Below are 19,939 nucleotides of genomic sequence, written 5' to 3'. Positions count from 1 at the left end.
ACAGAAGTCGAAGAGTTAGAGGGGCCGGCCAGACACCTGTACCTTTACGTAGATCCGACATCGCGAAGGGCCACAAGCCCTATGCTACTCAAGCACAGGAACCACAGGTGTCCCCTGCCTCTTACTCGAGTATCAGCATTTCTACTAGGGGAAACGACACTAGCACCCCAGAAAAAGAATATGTCGTCTAAACCAGGCTATCTCAACCTCAGCAACACTGACCTCTGGGTCGGATAATTCCTTCTGTTGCGGGGGCCGGGGCGGGGGCAGCGGGGGTAAAGGGCAGCTGTCCTGTGTGGCACGTTACAGGATGTTTAGCAGCACCTCGGGCTTCCAGCCTCTAGAGGCCAGAAGCAACGCCCCACTCATGTTGTAGTAGAAATGTCAGACGTTGCCAGCTATCCCCTGGCGAGGGCGAAACCGCCCCAGTTGAGACCACTGCTCTTAGGGAACCAGAACCAGCCATCCACTTACAGAGACGTACTCACTCCAGCCAGGATGGCTGAAAGACTTCTTGTAAGAACTGCATTCTCATAAATTAGCACGACAGATATGCAGCCATTTTTCATAAGTTTATAAATACTTCCGAGAAAAGGAAGGCCGAGGGAAAAGCCATCAAACGATCTAAGCCTTCGTACCTCTTGTGACTATCTGGAGTCTGAAGCAAGCTGGGCAAACGGTCCATGAGGACACCGAGGTCCTTGGCTCTTGCAAATGGGACCAGCTGGGCCAGGATCTCCTGATGCAGCCCAGGCTCGGGGGGCCCGTCGGCACTCAGCAGCCTGGTCTGCAGGCGCCTCCACAGGGCCCTCCTCAAAACGGGAATGACGGCAGAGGACACTGGGGCAGAGACAGAAAGAAGAGGCTGTCACACGAAACAGTGGTGAAAGAAGGGGCCGGGCCCAAGCTGCCTCAACTCGGCCTCAACTCCCCAACGCAGCTGACTGGGGACAGTGGGACAGGACGGGGACAGTCACCCCGAGTGACTCCCTCAGCTTAACGAGGCTGGGCCCCGGTGCTGACCCTTCCTGGGCCCGAATGGCCCCACCTACTGCCCACCCCCTCCACAGCCTCACGTGGTAACTTGGGAGTGATGGGGGCATGGGGGCAGCACCGCCAGCCATAGCCAAGGGTCCAGGGTGGGGGGTTCAGTAAGACTCTCTCATCTCTCTCAGTCTCCAGAACTGAGTCCGAAGCTGCAGGAGAAACGGAACCAGACCAAACCGAGCCCGAGAAGCTCCAGAGTTTACAAATGGCCACGTAGTTCCGCCTCCTCAGCCCACCCAACTTAAAATTCCCAGCTGCCCAAAGCCACCCTTGCCCCTACCTGCTGCAGGGCGCGTGAACGGGCCCCGCGTCCTGCACTGGAGGTACACGTGGACGAGCGGGAGGAAGGCGTCGAGGTCCTCCTGCAGGCGGGGCCCCGCGCCGGCCTGCCCGCACCACAGCTCGAAGCGCAGCAGGTGGGCGCCACTCTGCTGCAGGAGCAGCGCCGCGATGCCCAGGGCCGCCCGCGTGCGCCGGGCCAGGCAGTAGTCGAGCAGGTCGACCCTGACCGCGGGGGCCAGCACGGGCTCTCTCTGCAGAGAGCGGAGGAACACGCTGTCCAGCTCGTCCACGGCCAGCGTGGGGAGCAGAGTCCCCAGGCCTTTCACGTACTCAGAAGCCCAGAGCTCGCCGCTCGGCAGCTGATCCTGGGGGCTGCTGGTCAACAGCTGGACCAGGGTCTTGCCAAGAGCGTTCAAGCATCTCTCCTTCCCCGTGGACTTCATGGGTCGGTTTGACACCAGGTGGGCCTCGGGCAGGCTCAGCAGGGCCAGGGTGACCTCGCGGAGCTGGGTGCCATCCATATACGCATGCAGCCCCTGCAGGGCCTCCAGCTGCGGGAGGGTCTTTGGTGACGACGTGGCCAGGCCCGCCTTCCTGTTTTGTAGCTCCCTCAACACGCTCTGGGTGATGGCCTCCGAGTACCTGGACAAGAGGCCCAGCTGACCAATGCCCTGGAGAATCGGGGCACTTGCTGTGAGCAGCTGCAGGACCCCTGCACTGAGGTGGGCCGCCAGGAGCTTCACGAGGACGGGGCTGAGGGTGTGCGGAGGAAGGGCCTGCTGCTCCAGGGCCAGGTACCAGCATTCCAGTGTGGGATGTCTGAGGATGGCCGCAAGCACCTCCTCCAGCGTCTGAAAGACAGCGACAAGGCACAGACCTCGTAGGCGGGCAGGGCCTGCAGGGAAGGGGCAGCAGCGGCTGTGCGAGCCTGTGGCGAGTAGGACAGAGCACAGGTTCCTCAGCCATTCCGCGCCCAAGCCGGCATGTCGGTGCCCCTCTCAGGGGGGCCCGCAGCACCCTGACCCAAGCCAGAAACGTATCCTGCTGTCACGCATCCCCTTCCCTGAATGACCATGCAGACTGGACTGTGACGCGGTCGGTGCCCCACCCAGACCGCAGGTATCTGATGGATTCAGCCTGAACAAGTTTACAGTCCAGCAAAACTGTTCTCCACGGTCACTCAGTGCAGGGGCAGGGCTAAGCACAAACGCCAAAATGTGACAGATCATCTGATTCCTCCTTAGCAACCCTGCCCTCCTAAATACATCTGGCTGAGGGACACGGGGACCAACTGACAAATGGGGCACAGCTTGGGGACCATGTGTGTGAGGAAGGTGCATGGGACTTAAAGCTGTGACGGTCCACAATCCAGAACTGAAGATGACCCTGTCTCTAACCTCAGAAGAGAGCTGGGCCCCCATGACCCCCTAGGAAGCAGCTCTGACCCGGCCACTGAGTAAAACCACTGAGCGGAGAGCAGCTGAGCACCCTGTGCTGGATTAGAGAATAATCTGATTAAGTCATTCTAAGAGGCCTCCCAGAACACAAATCCTAGTCAGTGAAGTCACACTGGTCCCTGGGAACAAGAATTTTCTTTCCTCACCTACTCTAGAGAGGATAAAAGAGGCGCTTATTACACTTTCCAACTGAACTTTGCCAGTTAAAGAAAAGCTCGGGTCCACATTGGGACTGCTTTGCCCAGGTCAGCCAGGTAACAGGTGGCCCTGCACCAACAGACACCCCCCCAGAAAGCCCACCTGAAGATCGAAGGAAGACAGCTGCAATTAGACTGCGACGTGAGGAACGTGTCTGTTTCTTGAACCCAGTAAAAGGGGCGAAATGGCAAATTGTATGAGAGAGAGTCGCCCCGGCCCACTGAACAGCCTGCCTCACAAAGCGGGGGCGAGGCCCGCCCTTCTCGGAGCCTGGCGCGCACCGTGCAGATGCACTGCAGGCTGCAGCTACCTCCGAGAAGATATTCACGCCGTGTGACGCTCACGTCACACGGGCGTAAGGACTGCTGCAGAGACAGTGAGTGTGAGCACGGGGAGGGACCGGAACGATGACCTCCGACCTCCAAGTTACACTGTGCTTATCTTGGGGTGGAGGAATCGGGGGTGGTTTTAGTGTCTCTACAGTTCGTTGCCCTTTCCTGTCTTCTGACGATGACCACAGGCTTGTTTTCAATGAGAAGTGGAGGCGAAGCCCACGTCTGGGGCTTTCGAGGAGAAGGCTGGCAGGCAGATGCACAGGGGAAGGGCGGCGGTACCTTGTCGTTGGCCAGCTCCAGCGAGGCCATGGACTCCATGTCCAAAAAGAGGTCGGACGCGGCCTGCGCAGCCTCGCATCTCTGCTGGTTCTGGGCATCCAGGTGCTCACAGTGGACGACCAGGAGCCGGAGGAGATCCAGGTGGAGCTGCAGGAGGGGTGGCCCCGCGCTTCTGCCCAGCTGTGAGGATGACAGCCACGTGACCCCTCAGGCTGGGTGAGGCCTGACCGTCACCAACACAGTCATTGCCAGGCCCCTCCGTGACCAGAAGGTGCAAGGCTGCCATAATGAGGACGGGGGAGAGGCTGGCTAGAAAGGCAACAGCTTGTGAAAAGCCGATGACCCCGGTCATTTCCCAGTAAGATGAGTCCTAAATCTCGACAAAACACACAGGCTTATTTTGACCAAAATGAGGGGAAAAACTAAAATCTTAACAATCCATAAACCAAATCTTACCAAAGAAAATACTGATTTAAAACATGAGGGGCCTGACCTGGCCACACCGTGGTTTCAGCCCACTGTGGGAAGGCCCCATCCTGAGTGACAGCCACCCCAGAGACAAAGTTTGGCTGCACCTGGCTCCCCATCTGCAGCTGCTGAGGGAGTTGCCAGGTTTGCAAACAAGGCCTGAAGAAAACAGGCACTTAACCTGCCTACGCAAGTCCATGTGTCTTCTCCTGGGAGAAGAGGCTGCGCATGGAGCAGCCCCGGACCCACTGCCCAGGCCTCAAGCTGCAGGCCTGCCCTGTGGTCCTGTGTGTCAGGTCGCCACCCTCCCAAGTGTGGAACGGGAAACAACGGGACCCCAGGACCCTCATCGATGCTGTCAGTGGGTCTGGACCTAATCTGGAGAAGGCCTGGGAACGCGGGGGCAGGGGTGGGGGCCGCGAGACGGGCAGGGGCAGCGCTGACCTGGCCGAAGTTCTCCACGGTGGCCCTCAGGTAGAGCAGCACGTGCTTCACTGCGCGCAGGACCTGGGGCATCGCGAGGCGCGGGAGGGCGGCCCGCAGCTGCCCCTGGACACCCTCGTCCAGGAGCGCTCCCTCCTCGTAGGCCGTCCGCAGCAGGGCGCCGAAGGTGGGCGCTGGGGGGCCATGCGGGCCAGGGCTGCCCAGGGTCTGAAGGGGCTGGGGAGACAGCAGCGGTCAGGAAAGAGGAAAGATAAGACCCCACAGACAAAAAAGGTGCACGGCCTGGTACAGGGTGACACCCACAAGGAGACATTCCGCAACCACCGCGTACTCATACTGCAACGCCGGTGACCACGCGGCACCTCAGTAACTTCGGTCCCAACGTTATCAGCCACACGTGTTTCCCCAGCGTTAGTGGGGAGGCCCTCAATCTGGAGGTGCTCACGCCGTGGGAACGGACACTGCCGTCCGGAGCCGCGTGGGACAGATGACTTCGCCCCAGGACTCACTGACCGATCACTGGAAACCGGGAAACCACTCCCCGGGAGGGAGCCTCTCGGTGCGCTCCATGCCCCCTAAACGTCCTCCCCCAGGAGCCCCAGTTAGAAGCGCTTGTTGGGAGGGGAAGAAGGCGAATTCACGACTAAAATCCTGCAGTCGTTCTGCCTCGTTCCGAAGTCATTCTTCTCACATAATTCCCACACTGCCTTCTTGATTTAGTCCACGTGGCTTTTATTTTTATAACTCCAAACTCCCCACTTCCTAAGACCAAAAACCCTAGGCTGTATGTGCCCTGAAACTCAGCGAGCCTCCAGGTTGGGGTCTCTGGACCAGCAGCAGCGTCACCTGGGAACCTGCTAAAAATGCAGATCCCTAGGCCCCGCTCAGACTCGCTGACTCGGATTTGAGGAGGTGGAGCGTCCGGAGAGTCCAACGCACCCTCAGGGCTGAGAACCACTGCCACGACCTGCTCGACAGAGCAGACACTTCGAGCACCCATGAGTGCAGCCCTGCCCTGCCCACACCTCCGCAGGACCCGCTGCTACATGGCCGACTCTTAACCCCAGCCCATCGCGTAGGGATGGGGGCAACACCAGTGAAGCCTATGGGCTATAACCGCGGCGCCCCGTTACAGGAACGTAGTCCCCACAGAAGGAAAATCCAGTCTTCCTCCCTCCCCTTGCTTTCCCGGTTTTAGCAGAATGGAGCCTGCCTGAGCCCTGCGGGGCCAGGTGACAGCTGAGCACGCGAAGTTCAGGGCCACGCTATGGGCCGCCAAAGGAGGCAGATCACACAGGAGAAAAGAACGGGCAAGCTCCCGCCCCACAGCTGGACTGTAGTTAGTCGACTGCACAGCAGCCAGAAAGAAATTCGATTCTGCTGCGCCACCGAGCCCTGTGTGCCTCAGTCCCATCCGCCGGGCAGCCATGACACCACTCAGCTTCCTCTCTTATGCAGGGGAAATTCGAAGGTCAGGAAATTTCCCCCTACAAGCTGTACCCTGTAAGTGACAGCGCTGTGGTGCAGCCAGCTGTGGCCCATGGGCAGCCACCTCCAGGGTCTCCTAGGCGAAGGCCTGGTCTCCGCAGGAAGTGATCACTGCCACAGCCCCAGCTCACCAAGGCCTCTCGGGCTGGCTCCGGGATCCAGAGGCTGTAGTATCTGTTGAACCGGGACAGCCGCTGGCAGCACGGGAGGACTGGAAGCTCCAGCGTGTCATAAGCCTGGAGCAGAAGACACAGAGCCAGAGGGTCTCTCTGAGTGTGCAGGAGGTCCGTCAGCACTGCCGTCAGGTACGTCACGATGCGTTCTCCTGCGAAGGAATGAGAGGCGTGTGAGGAGAGGCTCGCCGGGCCCGGCCTTCTGTGATCCATCAGTAACACCAATTTTCACACATGTGCACGACCAGGAAAATTCATGCCGACTCCACGAGGGGTCACATGACCATACTGGAAGACAGACACCACCACTGTAGGCCTCGCGAGCCTCCATTTTATTAAAGTCAGACTTCAGGTCCTGAGGCCCAAAAGTGGAGCCTGAGGTAGAGAAGAAGTGAGGCCAGGCCACCCGGGAGCAGGACTCGCTTGGTGTCCATTGGTCCTTTTCCTATTCCTTGACACACAAGCCTCCCTTGTGGTTAGGTTGGGACCACATGACTCATTCACCCCTCTCTAGGCCTGGCCATAAACCCCTGCCTGAGACTGTGTCTCTCTCTCTCCCCCTTCCACCATGACCTTGGAAGCCATACGAGGAAATGACACAGGTATAAGATGGGAGCAGCCTGGATACCTGCGCTAGCTCCTGAGGGACAGCCACTTAGGAGAGCAACCTGACCTGTACTGGACTATGCAAGAAAGAAACCTTTGCTCATTAAACCACTGACATGTTGGGCTTGTTACTGCGGCAAAGCGTGGGCAATCCTGACTAATCATGCCATTGTGATCTGTGAGAGCTTCCTGAGGTCCAAGTCACCTGAATATTCAGCATGGGAAGAACTGATACCTGAACATCAAGATATCAGGAATAATACTGAAAAGATCAGGGGGCCATGCCGCCATGCAAACACATTATTTCAGAGTCATCCTTCAAATGACCCATTTCCCAACAGCTGAGCCCGCCTCTAGATTCCTATCCCTGTACGCTCAGCTCTGCCGTTGGGTGGCTCTCACTATGGGGGTTGGGATGGGTCTGAACTCTTGCAGTCTTGGAGTCTCTGCAATTTCCGAGCCCCTAGGATCCCACCTCCTACCACACAGAGACCCAGCTGGTCCGATGCTCCCATGGCATCCTGACTACATGAGGTACCTGCTTCCTTTTCTGTCCCAAGGAGCACCTTATTCCTAGCTTCTAGGGCCGCAGGGACCACAGCACTGAAGGGGAATGTGAGCAGGACCATGTCTTCATTCAGCAAGAATCCAATCTCCTCATCCAGGCCTTCGCTGCCGTCCACCAGGACGTCTACCATGTCAAGAACATCTGAAACAGAGAGGCGGGGACCAAGCTGAGGCCAGAGCCACCAAAGAGCCCTATTGCAAACAGTAAGAGAACATGTACCAACAGAAAAAGTAAGCACTGAACTTCTCTCAGGATTAAATGCTTAATAAAGTTAAGGCCATTGCCTGTAAAATCTTAAGATGTCTTCTAAGATACCCAGCTCAGGTGATAATAGGACGAAGTTTCCTCAGGTGACACTAAGAAGCCCAGAAACTTTCACCTGGATATTCAGGCAAATAAGCCAACCTCTGAGAAGCAAAAGACCGGAAGGGTTAAAGCACAGAGTGTCTGGATTCAAGCCTTGGCTTTGCTGCACAGTAGCTGTGTGAGGCTGACTGGGTTAGTTAACCTTTCTGCGCCCCGGCTGCCTCATCAACATGTAAAATGAGAATAATACTACCCCCACTTGGACCAGTGCATGAGGTTATATACTTAAGATCTGTAAAGAGCTTGGATCAGCACCTGGCATAAAGTAAACACTGTATAAATAAACACGACCCGGCAAATAAGGTCTGCGTATACTTCCCGTTAAACGAACAAGTATGGCACTTTCGTTTCCACCGCAGACTGACCGTGGAAGCAAGGAAATGGGACGGACATCTGCCCTCCGCGTTACCCGTAACACAACCCTTGCTTCCTGCTGCTAATGTGCCACTGCCGCTTGATCGCCCAAGGAGCACAAAAGAGGGAGGCACCTACCGTCGATGTGGGAGACGGGGATGCTGACGTCGTCGGCATCCTGCTTTGTCACGGAGGCCTGCAGCGTGCTGGCTTCTTGGACAAAGTCAGATGCTTTGTCGGTGTACGAGTAGGGATTTGCCACCAATGTCAACAAAACCTGGGCGTTAAAAAGCCAAGTGGAAAACAGTTTAGACGGTCACAAATGAAATGGAAAAATATCACTAGTAAAATAAAGGGAAGAGCTACCTGTTAACAGACTATGTAACAAGTATAATTTTTCTGTAGTTTTTTTTTAACTTCTTGTAGAATTTTAAAAATATCACCTTTAAGTATAAATATCATTACTTTTAACATCACTTTTAGTAGACCACTAAAAGTGGCTATCCTAGCAGAGATCTTAAGATTTTACAGGAATTTGCAAAAACAAATTCCTGATAGGACATTAAATAGCACACAGTAATGTATTCCTATTTTACAGATTCTAAAACTACATAGACTCTGACGTGACAGTAAGAATGAGGACGTAAACCAGTGAGCGAGGCCTTTCGGCACAGGTGCATCAAAAATGCCTGAATGATGCTAGGGGATTCCTCAGGAGAATCACCCTGAACACGCTCCTCTGCCCAGGAAACACGGGCTTACACGCTCCAAAAACTGGATCACGGTCTCTCTCTCCTCTTCCGCAGTGGCATCTAAGTGCTCCAGCCACAGCTCCAGCTCCCTCCACGTGTGCTCAAACACGCCCGTGTCCCGCAGAATCTGTCAGGAAGCAGAGGGAGACGGCAGTGGGGAAGTCAGGACGGGACCGGCCTGCTGTGGGGCTGCTGTGGTTTGACTGTGCTCCAGCTTGCCACCGAGGCCCAAGGGGCACAGAGGGGTCAAAGTTTCATCTAGAGTTTTACTCTAAAAGCTTTTCTTTCCCAACAACACTCCCATTGTTGAGGGAAACAAGGAAAAGAGCATTCTGTGCTCTGGCAGGGAGAGCACAATCCCGTCTTGTTGCTGCTTATTACCCGCTTCCTTCAACCCCTACATAATAAAAGAGGGAAAACGTCCGGCTGCCACTTAGGGGTCTGATTTTCGACCTGAACTTTCCCCAAGTACCAAGTAAATGTGCATAATCCTCATGGGTACTCAACCCTCAGCCTGTCTGAAATCCTGTAAGACAATGAACGAGTCACGTCACATCAGCACGGTGTGGCTCCTTGAGACTCAGAGCTGGGGTAAGGAGCACCCACCATTTCTGAGATTTGTTACACAGCAGGATTTGAACCTGTGGGGTGAGTACATGACACCCCCGAAGGGCCTCATGACAGACTAGAAGTCTAAGCAGCCCCAGGGCATGAGCCCTGCTACGGACTGCACCAACGGCAAGCCTGAGCACGCCAATTCCACATGTCTGCAGTCAGCATTCATGACACCCGGCTGGGGTCAAGTTCACATTTACACAACCTGTAAGGAAATGGCTCTGTAGAGAGGTCAAGACCTAGACGTTCACATTCTTCAAGCAACTAACTGGTCAGCTCTTCAAAGAAAGGTAAAAATTTCTGCACCCAAAAAATGACAAACGTGATTTCTGTAGCACCTCCCCAGGATGTCTGCTGCACAGAAGAAACAAGAAACCAGATTTCCTACTGCTGCAGCAAGACCTGACGTAGCCCTGGAACACAGGTATAAAGCAAAGAGTCGGACTCTTCATTTCCTGTCACTGACTTTGACAATACCTGCTCAGGGGGCATAGGATGAGGTCAAAGGGCAGAAGATGAGACATCACCTATTAAACAGTCCCCAGAAAGCAAGCAAATATTTACTGAGCCTAGAATGTGCGAGGCACAACCTAACACTTTATCACACGTAATCTCCTCTGCAATCCTACAGTTTTCTCATTGCCATTCGTATGGGAAAACGGAGCTCAGAGAGGTTAAGTCATTTGTCCAATGCCACCCAAAAGTGGTAGAACCAGGACTCAATTCTAGGAACAGACCTCGAAGCGCATGCTGCTCCCACTTCATCATGCTGCCTCTCAGGAATGCGGCCAAGTTTAAGACACAAAACTCATAAAACCTTCTATTTGTAAATTACAATACTAAGATATCCTTAACTCAGCCAGCACTAAGCACCCACTTCTATGAAGAAGCGTGCAAATCCTTCTCAGAATTAGGAACTGGTAGAAAACGCTCACCTTCACGATCAGGAGTTTGGTTGACAACTTGAGCTGTGAATGGCTACTGGTCACAAACATTTTCATCAGCAAGTAAAACACAGACCTTTCTCCTCCAATGATTTCTGCCTCTGGGCCTTCCTGGAGTTTGAACATAGAACAAAATGATGTAAACGTAACAGAGGCCACTGTTTGCTGAGCAAACGGGCACTACTCAGGCTTCCAGGCCTCCCATCTCGTTTTAACTGGACTGCTGGTGTTTGACGTGAGGAACCTCAGAAGGCAGCAACTCGCCCCAAGCCCCGAACAGCTGTCATGAGAACAGAGCGGCAGCAGGGAGCATACTGGCCTCTTCACGTGCCCGCGCCACCCTCAGTTCTTTCCGCAGCTGGCTTCTTTTATCCTCCCAACCTGCGGAGGGACAGCGGTCATTCCCATTTTACATATGTGACGCTGACACCAAGGACGTAACTGGTGGTTCGGCGGCCGAGCTGGGAATTGAGCCCAGGGCGACCCAGTGGGGGCGGCACCGCCTGATGGGCGGTGGGGCAGGTGGCGCCCCCGGGGCTGTCGGGCTGGCCACGGGCCGCGCCTGCTGCGCTTCAGCAGGATGCGGTGCCGACAGAACTGTTCCCGTACACATGACCAGCCTCATGCAAAGGATGCTGGGCCGTGAACACGTCTCCGAGAAGTGCACAGAGCGCCAGCTTCCCGGCCCAAATGCCATGGAGCCTGCCTCACGGGAGTGGCCCGCAGCCCCGCGGACAACCTGGACATGGCAAGCACTGGCCCCCCTGAAGCCCAGCGGACGTCTCACAGGCAGAAGCGGGGACACAGGATATAAATTAATATTTTAATATCAGTTCTTTCAAAGAAGCTTCTGTTCACTTTCCAACTACATCATCAAGACCCCATTGGCCCTGTTCGGCTAGAATAAAAAAACAAAATAACACCCCGGTCATGTCATCTCTGTGGCAGTGACCGCACGGTGGATATAAAACTTGACAGCTGCTCTCTGGGAAGCTGCCCGGGTCCAATCCTGGATCCTCCACGTTTGGACGGGAGCCTGCAGAGTGTCCTAACCCACTCTGTGCTCCAGCTGCTTTGCCTTTAAATAGTGGTAGATGAGCTGACGCAGAGCACTCGCGTCCGGCCTGGCACACGGTGAATTCTCCATCAGAACTGTCCTCAGCTAGGAAGCGGGCGAACCTTAGAGGACTCAGGAAAAAAATGAGAAGATCCCAGTGCCTCGCATTTGTACACTTTTCTGGAAATATCGCATGCGAAGATGCCAACATAATTCCCATGCTATTGGTTTCCTAAGATCTTAAATAAGATCTAAGTCATTAAAAAAAAAAAAAAAAGTCATCCGAGCTACTGAGAAGCCCACTCAGGGATGCTTCATTTTGCCTGGTGGCTCCTCCCTCTTTGGATAGAAGTGACACGGCACCTTTTTTAAATACACAGGTCAGTATCTGACGCATCCTGAGTTCCCTTTACGATTCAACATTATGTTCTCCATAAAGTCCTAGAAGGTATTATTAAAGACACGGAAAAAATGCCAGCAATCTTTACCGATTTTCCACCAGCCTCAACCTTGGTATCTATTCCTATCTCTGTCTTAAGTTCTTCCAGGAAGAGTACAAAGGAGAAGGAACATATTTTATTTGCCAAAGTATTTTAAAATGACAAGAAAAATGTAAATAGTCAAGATAAACAGAAAAACTCCCAGTACCCAGCAACGACATATTCTCAGTAAAAACATGTTAAACACGTTATTTTGCAAAAGCAAAGAGATTCACAGGCCTCCTGGTTCATGAATCAGGACTTCACTTCTGCTCTAGAGGGGTCTCTAAGAGGACAACCTTACCATCTTCCTTTGTGCCCCCAACCCTGTCAGGGTCCTGCTTTTCCAGTTAGCAGCTCCCAGGCCAGAAAGCCAGCAAGCCCGCAGGCTCGCTAGGGACAGAGGGCGGAGCCCGCAGCGTCCTACCTGTGCCTTTAACCACAGGAACTTGCTGGCGGGCAGCTCCAGGGTCACCTTCAGAATGTGGTGCTGCAGGATGGGAGGCACCTCCTCTCGCAGGCCCTGCTCTGAGATGATGCCTGGGGGCAGAAAGAGGAAGCGACAAGCAGTGAGGAGGCAGGCGGCGCCCAGCCACTGCTGCTCTCGGTTTAAAGGGGCCAGGACAAGGGTCTAGAAGGATGCAGGGTTCCGTCCCCCTGGTCCAATGGTCACCCTTGCACAGACTGTGCCCACTCCTCTGCCCACACACAACTCACCTGGCATACCTTCCCCTCTGAGTTCTACTCAGACTCTTCAACAAGAAGCCACTCGCCCCGCAGTGACCTCCTCTTACAGCTGGATGCCCTGCGCCCCGCGCTGCCCCCAGGTGCGGTCTCGCATTAATGTCGCCCCTGGCATCGGGCACACGTCCTGCTCTCCAGACTACAAGCATTTTGTGAGCAGACTGCGGCCTCCCAAGACTGGGTCCTTACCCTCTGGCCTGATTTCTTGGTTTCTCTTCCCTTGGGAAGGACATAGCTACTAAATACTAAATGGCCACATTCTAGTAAATTTCCTATTCTCACAGCAAAGAGTACCTTTCACCTTAAACAATTAAAAGGTTAACTGCAGCTTTGAATAGAACTATTTCAATAGCTTATATAAATCCCAGGAATGATATTTCTGCAAGTCTGTTTTCGTAGGCCCAATTATAAACTCAATTTTATTAGACATATTTTCCATCAAGGAAACATGACTGGACAAGCATAATGTTATGTGTACAAGACATGGTCTGAGCCTAACTTGCTGAGTAAAATACAAGTAGCTGTCAGAAGGGCCTCTGCGTGAACGCGGCATCCTAAGGGGTTCCCATGTCTGCAGCCTTCTGCGCCCCTCTGAAAAGAGGCCTCAGAGTGACCATCACATGATCTGATCTGTCGACAGTCCATGGCAGGCAACTCAGGCTGCCTGGCTCCTCCCTTCTCCTCTCTCACTGCTGCGAAGTGTTTGGCTGATGTTTGCTTAAAGAAGACTATTTAAAAAATATATTGGTCCAAATGAAAATAAGCAGGCTGGTGGATCATGTGCGTCAGCCTTCCCGGCCCTCGGCTCCGAGGGCTCGGCCCCGGGCTCCCCGCTTCCTTTATCTCCTCGGCAGACACAGTGGAGGCGGGAGAATGGGGGAGGGGAGGTGCCCACACCCCTCGGGACGCACCTTTCAGGAGCTTGCTGAAGTCAAAGTTGTACTGCATGACCACGTGAGGGACCACCTTCTGGTAGAGGCAGATGACCTGGAGGAGGGCGGCTTTCAGAAGAATGGTTTCTGCATCGTCTGAGCCAAAATAAAACAGCCTGAATTAGGAAACACACCGTCCTTTGCCCGCCAGCAGCACTTGGTGAGCAGTGGAGCTTCCTGTGGCCCAGCGCAGTAACTGCTCACCAAGCAGAGGCTGCAGACAGACCCCGTGGAACCAAACTAAGGACCAACGTGGTAACGATGTCACCGCTGTTCACACAGCCTGGGTTTAAATGCACATGTCGCTGCTGTGACCGTGGTCAGGTTAAAGCTACTGCTTCCCTGTGCTGCGGTGTCCTCCCCTGAATGACACAGGGACGAGGACACACTGTGATGCCCACCGTGAAGGGCCACCGCAAGGATAAACAGGACATAGAGACAGGACACAAAACCCACTGCCTGGTTCATGACAAGGTCGGAGTCAAGGGCTCTTCTCACCGGGGGGCCGTGCAGCCTGCCTCCGTCTGCACGACGAGGGGACCCCACTGAAATGCCGAGCGCCTGGCAGTCACTCCAGCCTCTAGCGAGAGCGCACGTGCAAAGCCTGGGCGCGTCCCTCACATGTTAGGATTCAATCTACGGCTCCACTCTAAGTCTCCTCTCTAAGCAAAGGGCTCATTCCCAACCGGAGAGGCCTAAACGCTACCCCCCCCACCCCGCCACCGGCCCCACAGCTCTCTGTGCAAACAGCAGGCGCCCTCCCGGAGCCTCACCGCACTGGGGGGCCACACAGGCCGCGGGACTCTGGTTGCTCCTTTTCTTTCCTTTCTCATCATCCTGTTTCGTCTCTTGTTTTCTAAGTGACTGCCAGACCCACACTACGGTGTTCAGGTCAGGTAAAATCTAGGAGGGAAAGCAAACGAACAACGAGTCCCGTTAAACAAAGAGGAGGAACGAATGACGTGAAGCCACTAACGAGAAGCACAAAGCAGAGGGAGGTGTGAGCGTGTGAGCGTGTGCGAGCATGAGTGTGTGAGCGAGTATGCGAGCATGTGTGTGAGTGAGAGTGTGTGTACACGGGAAAGCGTGTGAATGCGTATGAGCACGGGAGAGTGTGTGAGCGAGTGTGAGCACGGGAGAATGCACGTGCAAGTGTGTGTGAGTGCATGAGTGAGAGTGAGTGTGAGCACATGAGAATGTGTGTGAGCATGTGACAGTGTGTGAGTGCTTAGAAAGAGGGGCCGCGGGGAGGGGACAGGCCACATCACTGGGAGCTCTGCTTTGAGGACAAAGATTTGGTATAAAAACAAGTGCTGATAATTAAAACAAACCCCTTAAGACTTATTCACCTGAGCGAGGCGCTGGGAATAAAGAAACAGGTCCTTACGATGGTCTGGGGGACCTGCCCAGCCAGACTGTAGCTCTTTCAGGGAGCCCGGCCTGTCTGCAGACGACTGGTCTTCCCGAGCAACCACAGTAAGTCATGGGAGGAGGGGGCAAGAGGGCTTCCCAGTTACCCTGCCCCACTGTGGCCCTGGTCCAGGGTGCGTGTGCAGAGTGGGGGCACGAAGGGGCTCAACAGCTCCTGATGAGACTTAGGGCCCAGAAGCACCCCAACCCCTTCTCTTTGCACACACTCTGTGCACCCAACGTCGCCTCTCCCACCTGGGGTGCAGACCTCAGACATCTGTCTGGACAGCCCTGGACCTCCCTGGATGGCCGAGCCCAGCTGCTGCGTCTACCTTGCTCAGGGCTTCTCTGAAGAGCCGCACAAAGTCTTCCATCATTGCGGCCGTGTACACACCGGGTTCCTGCCACGCCTCCTTATCCAGGCAGTAGTCGATCGTTTTTAATGCTCTCCTCAAAATAACGGAAATAAGGGACAAAGCTGTGTGTTTCACTGATTTGCTGTCCAACTGGGAAGAAACAGAGTTAAACCCGCAAATGTGTTTAGGCCGCACTGGTCGACATAGACCCTCCCCCGCCATGAGCCTGGGCTTGTGGCCAGCTCTCGCCCTTTCCCAGGTCACCCGCAGGGAAAGCCACATGAGACGCCGGCCTCTATGCTGAGAAGGGGTCCCCCAGGGTCCCCGTCCCTCCTGACCTCTTCCAGATTTGACCTCAGCAGTTACCGTGAAGACACTTACTAGAGGAAGAGTCTGACTTATTTTTTATTTTTGTTTCACTGTCTGCTTTTGGTTAGTCTTCTCTGATAACCGCTCAGCTCATATGGATTAGTTCCAGAACCTGTGCTAAGGCCAAAGGGACAAGACGGGGCCCCAGCTAGGTGACACATGGGCGCTCGGGAGACACGCACAGTCTTGGGCCCCAGCCCAGCCAACTGCATCGGCCCCGGGCGACTCTCGAGGACAGTCAAGTCCAGAAGCAGCGGCTATTCGGATCCACAGTCAGAAACAGAAAGGTGTCCTGACGGACTCTTAGTTTAGTGGCCAGGACACGCCGTCCCCAGCACTGCCGTTGGTGGGGTCTCATTTTACACATGCGTTGTACACCGAAGTGGCACTACATGAAACACCCCAAACCAGTAATGCCTCCCGCCCGCAGTCACGTCCAAGGCAGGGGCACACAAGCGTTCACACGTGCGCCCGCCGGCGTGGAGCACAGCCCGACCAACAGCCTGAGACCCAGCCTCAAATGCCTTATTTCCTGTCTCTAAAAAAGCTAACTTGTTTTTTACTGATTCTAAAATGTACACTCTTTTAAGTTTTTTAGATAACACCATAAAGAATGAAAGAAAAATTAAAAAAAAAAAAACAACACCCCCAAAACCTACCCCCTCATAACCCCACTGCCCAGACAGTCTCATGCCGCTGGTCTCATATTAACACGATCACAGCTCAGAAAGGGCCCAGTGAGGAGAAGGCGGGGCGGTGGCCTCTCTCTCACGGGCCCTGGCCCTGCAATGGACGGCGCTGCCGCCGGCAGGAGAGAGAGAGAGAAAGCCACGGCCTCTGTCTTGCCCGCAGCCACTTGGTCCAGGGATGGAAGGCCCCCTGGGGACGCAACCCTTGATACCCCCGGCTGCCTGCAGGCAGCGCGAAGGGGAGCATGAGAGCAGCGGGCGGGACGGAACTGTCTCCCCCCACACCCAGGGGGGATCTTTCCATTCTACTTTCCTGCAAGCCCCTTGAGATACAATATTTTGTGTCTCCCACAGAACAAACGGGTAAGCTAGCTGGGTCCTAATTTCAGTTATTATGATTTGGCAACCAGAACAACAGGCTTTTCTGCGTGGTCCCACACAGCCTCCTTCTCTCCACTCCTAGCCCCACTGCCCACTGAGCGCAGGCCCTGGATGGGTATCAAAAGGACCTTAATCAAAGCAGTCTCTGCCACTTTACATAACTGCCCTATCACCACTGGGGCCACCATGCTCAGGCCTGTGCGACCCAGCACGGTGGACCCTGGTCCTGCTGTGCTCACAGAACTACCCAGCCTGCCCAGAAGGATGGGGACTCCACCTGCTCCAGAAGCCCCAGGCCCTGCACCCCTCCGAATACCTGGCCTCCCCCAGGTAGGTCTTGAAGAAACTTGGGTTTAGGAGGGGCTGGCAGGGCCCAGGACCCACACATGCAAACAAGTCACAGCTGTTCTTAAGGTCACAATGCTATGGTGAAAGATTTATGTGTCCCTCTGAACATGGCCTCTGATGGGACTTCAGGACCTTTTATAATAATTAATGGATATGAAATTTAATGATTCTTTTTTTTCCAGGAACATACCCTCCAAAAATGCGTGAAACAGCTGGCCCTCAAAGTGACTCTTTCCCAGAAATGATAACACTTAAACCATAAAAGGAAGACTTTCCAGTCAAATTTCAGTCCCACCCTGTCCAGAAACCTTAAACTACTGAGACTTTAATAGATGACATTGGGCTGTAAATGAACACGCTTCCCGTCCCGTGACCCTGACACCCCCACCCATAGGCGGGCCCAGGGAGCCGCGCTGGAGCAGTACAGTCACCTCGCCCCCTGGTAGGAACGCGCCTCGGGCTCCAGGGTCTCTTCCCCAGGACACGCGGAAAACCCTGCAGGCTCACGGGCAAATCGCAATCCAATACAGTCGGGCCCTGTTCTCTGAACGACCCCTAGCACCGCTGGCGGGGTGAGCAGGAAAAGCTCTAGAAGCAGGTAACCGCCGACTTACGTTCAATGCTTGGGTGAACATGGTCTTGTTGCACACTTGCGGCGCAGTGGTCACCATCACCATCGCCAGGAGCCGAGGCAGAGGGATGAACTCTCGGGTCTGAAACGCCCGGGAAATGTCCGGCTGGGCCTCGTAGATCTATGAGGAGGAGGAGAAAAGAGAATGAGCTGGTGCCGGAGGTTAAATTCCAACCTGAGGCTATGGGTACCTCACTCGTCAGGTACAGCGCTTGAGAGGCACCTAACATGTCATCTTTTCAGTGCCTCATAACAACCCTTTGGTGTAGGCATATTTTATACTAAAATAAAAAAATGTTTACAGATGACAAAATTAGACTTCAGTGAGGTTAAGTAACATCCCTAGAGACACAGCTAGGGAGCAGGGAAGCAAGAGCTGACGCCCGGGCCTGCGAAGGCTGCACGCTGCCTCTCCCCGCTTCCCGGGGCAGCGGGGCGTAGCACCAGGGCCGTGCCTAAAAGGGGTGTTGGCCAAAGAGCCTCCTTCACCAAAACGAGGGGCAGAGGGCCTCCTCCTCAGCCCAAGACACACGTGGGGACGGCACACATAAGCACCCAAGGAAAACGTAGGCAAAGAGAATAAAAGCTTGTTTCACAGATAACCCCATGTCCAGGGCGAGGCGCAAGAACACAATCCCAGGTAGGCGCCGGGCCACACAGCAGGAGGTGAGCAGCTGCGAGTGAGCGACGCTTCCCCTGTGTTTGCAGCCGCTCCCCAGTGCCAACGTCACCGCCTCAGCTCCACCTCAGCTCATCAGGCATTAGATTCTCGCAGGAGCACCAGTCCTTGGTACCAAAAACGTTAGGGACTGCTGATCTAAAACAGCCCCTGAAAAATGGCTCAAAGAAGTTCTTCATACTGCACAGTCTGCCTCTCCCCTGCCCACCGTCCGCCGACCCTCACACTACCTGCCCCCCATCTCATAGACTTTGAGAGACCCATGGCTCTTCACCTTGTTCAGCAGCTTGATATTATTTGACCATGTGGCCTTCACTCTTGGGAGAAAGGAAAATGTGACTTCCTTGAAATACTTGTTCAGTAAGTCCGGGCACACTTTGAGGATGTTCACCACAAGTTCGGCCACCAGCTCGTCATCTGCTGCAGTTTTCAAACCCAACAGGAAGTGCAGGAGTGTCAGGTTTCCTCCTCTGTCAGAAAAAGAGAGAAGAGCAGTCAGAAGAGGGAACCGTCACATCTCACAGGGAGCTCAGGACAGCAGCAGAACCACCCGCAGTAAACACGGCTGTAAACACAGGTGAGGGACAAATTTCATTCTGGTAAATTTCCTTGGGGGCATAAAGTAGGATGTTTTCATGGCCAGCTCTCCATCAAAGGGCTTGAATTTCACTCCTCTACTTCTGAGTGGTTTCAAAAGTCTCTTCTTTGTCTGGTTCTCTAACCCCCTCCCACCCCCCCTTGAGGTCCACTTGACTTGTAAAGAAGAGGAAGAGAACCACCCTCTCCAGCCACCCAGCCACCCATCGGCTGGCCTAGAGTCAGGCCAGTGTCATGAAAGGGCTAAATTAGCAGGTAGGAATCCACTCCCAAAATTTCATTTTGAGACTTTACTGACTTTTTTCCTCCAACCACACATGAGAAAGTATGTATGTAAATAAATACGTGTGCATAAATATACAGAGAATCCACCTTTCTTTTGAAAAGATGAATTTTTTTTTACATGAAATGTTCAAGAATTGCCACACAGTCCCTAGTGCCATAAAATTACTTCTCAAAGTCTTTCCACAGGTCTTCTTCCTCTCTTTCTAGTTTATTTCAAATTCCTATGTCTTCACTTAGCAGCTGAAAGACGCTTACAGGAAGAAAAACTATCTGCATAAAAATATTCAAAACTTGTCCCAATGTGAGCAGTTTTCAAAAGTATAAGGATACATATACACACACACATATGTATATTTTAAGGCAAGAAAACCTATGGACATTAAAACTTGCAAAAAGGAAGCAACTAGCCCAGGATCCACTCCCCAAACCACAGGACTCTGGGTTCTCCTCCTCCTTAAGAAAAGAGGCCTTTTCATAACTGCTTGACGCTGTGAAGTCATAAAATCCAGAAACACCTGAGAATTCGCCCATTTGCATGTCATGTTGCTGGCTTCTAGGACCCTCGCTGTTTTGTGTCCCCCTATAGACTCAAACTATGATGCTCTA

General features: G+C 53.9%; 1 protein-coding gene across 1 annotated transcript in view; it reads right to left on the bottom strand.

Annotated features, from left to right (window-relative positions):
- The window catches only part of URB1 (URB1 ribosome biogenesis homolog), a 58,124-nt gene that overhangs the window by 23,343 nt on the left and 14,842 nt on the right, over positions 1–19,939 (bottom strand). Inside the window, exons 9-23 of the mRNA XM_016162409.2 lie at positions 18,726–18,921; positions 17,756–17,893; positions 15,331–15,504; positions 14,362–14,491; positions 13,568–13,684; positions 12,340–12,452; positions 10,368–10,487; positions 8,828–8,944; positions 8,204–8,342; positions 7,316–7,486; positions 6,130–6,323; positions 4,511–4,726; positions 3,599–3,778; positions 1,328–2,180; positions 639–840 (exon numbers count right to left, since the gene is read on the bottom strand). Of these exons, the coding sequence (XP_016017895.2) occupies positions 639–840; positions 1,328–2,180; positions 3,599–3,778; positions 4,511–4,726; positions 6,130–6,323; positions 7,316–7,486; positions 8,204–8,342; positions 8,828–8,944; positions 10,368–10,487; positions 12,340–12,452; positions 13,568–13,684; positions 14,362–14,491; positions 15,331–15,504; positions 17,756–17,893; positions 18,726–18,921 (3,060 nt within the window). The remainder of the gene's footprint in view (positions 1–638; positions 841–1,327; positions 2,181–3,598; positions 3,779–4,510; positions 4,727–6,129; positions 6,324–7,315; positions 7,487–8,203; positions 8,343–8,827; positions 8,945–10,367; positions 10,488–12,339; positions 12,453–13,567; positions 13,685–14,361; positions 14,492–15,330; positions 15,505–17,755; positions 17,894–18,725; positions 18,922–19,939) is intronic.

This window comes from Rousettus aegyptiacus, unplaced genomic scaffold (assembly GCF_014176215.1).
Source record: "Rousettus aegyptiacus isolate mRouAeg1 unplaced genomic scaffold, mRouAeg1.p scaffold_m13_p_4, whole genome shotgun sequence".
Lineage (NCBI taxonomy): Eukaryota > Metazoa > Chordata > Mammalia > Chiroptera > Pteropodidae > Rousettus > Rousettus aegyptiacus.
This window is presented reverse-complemented; position numbering and strand designations above follow the sequence as displayed.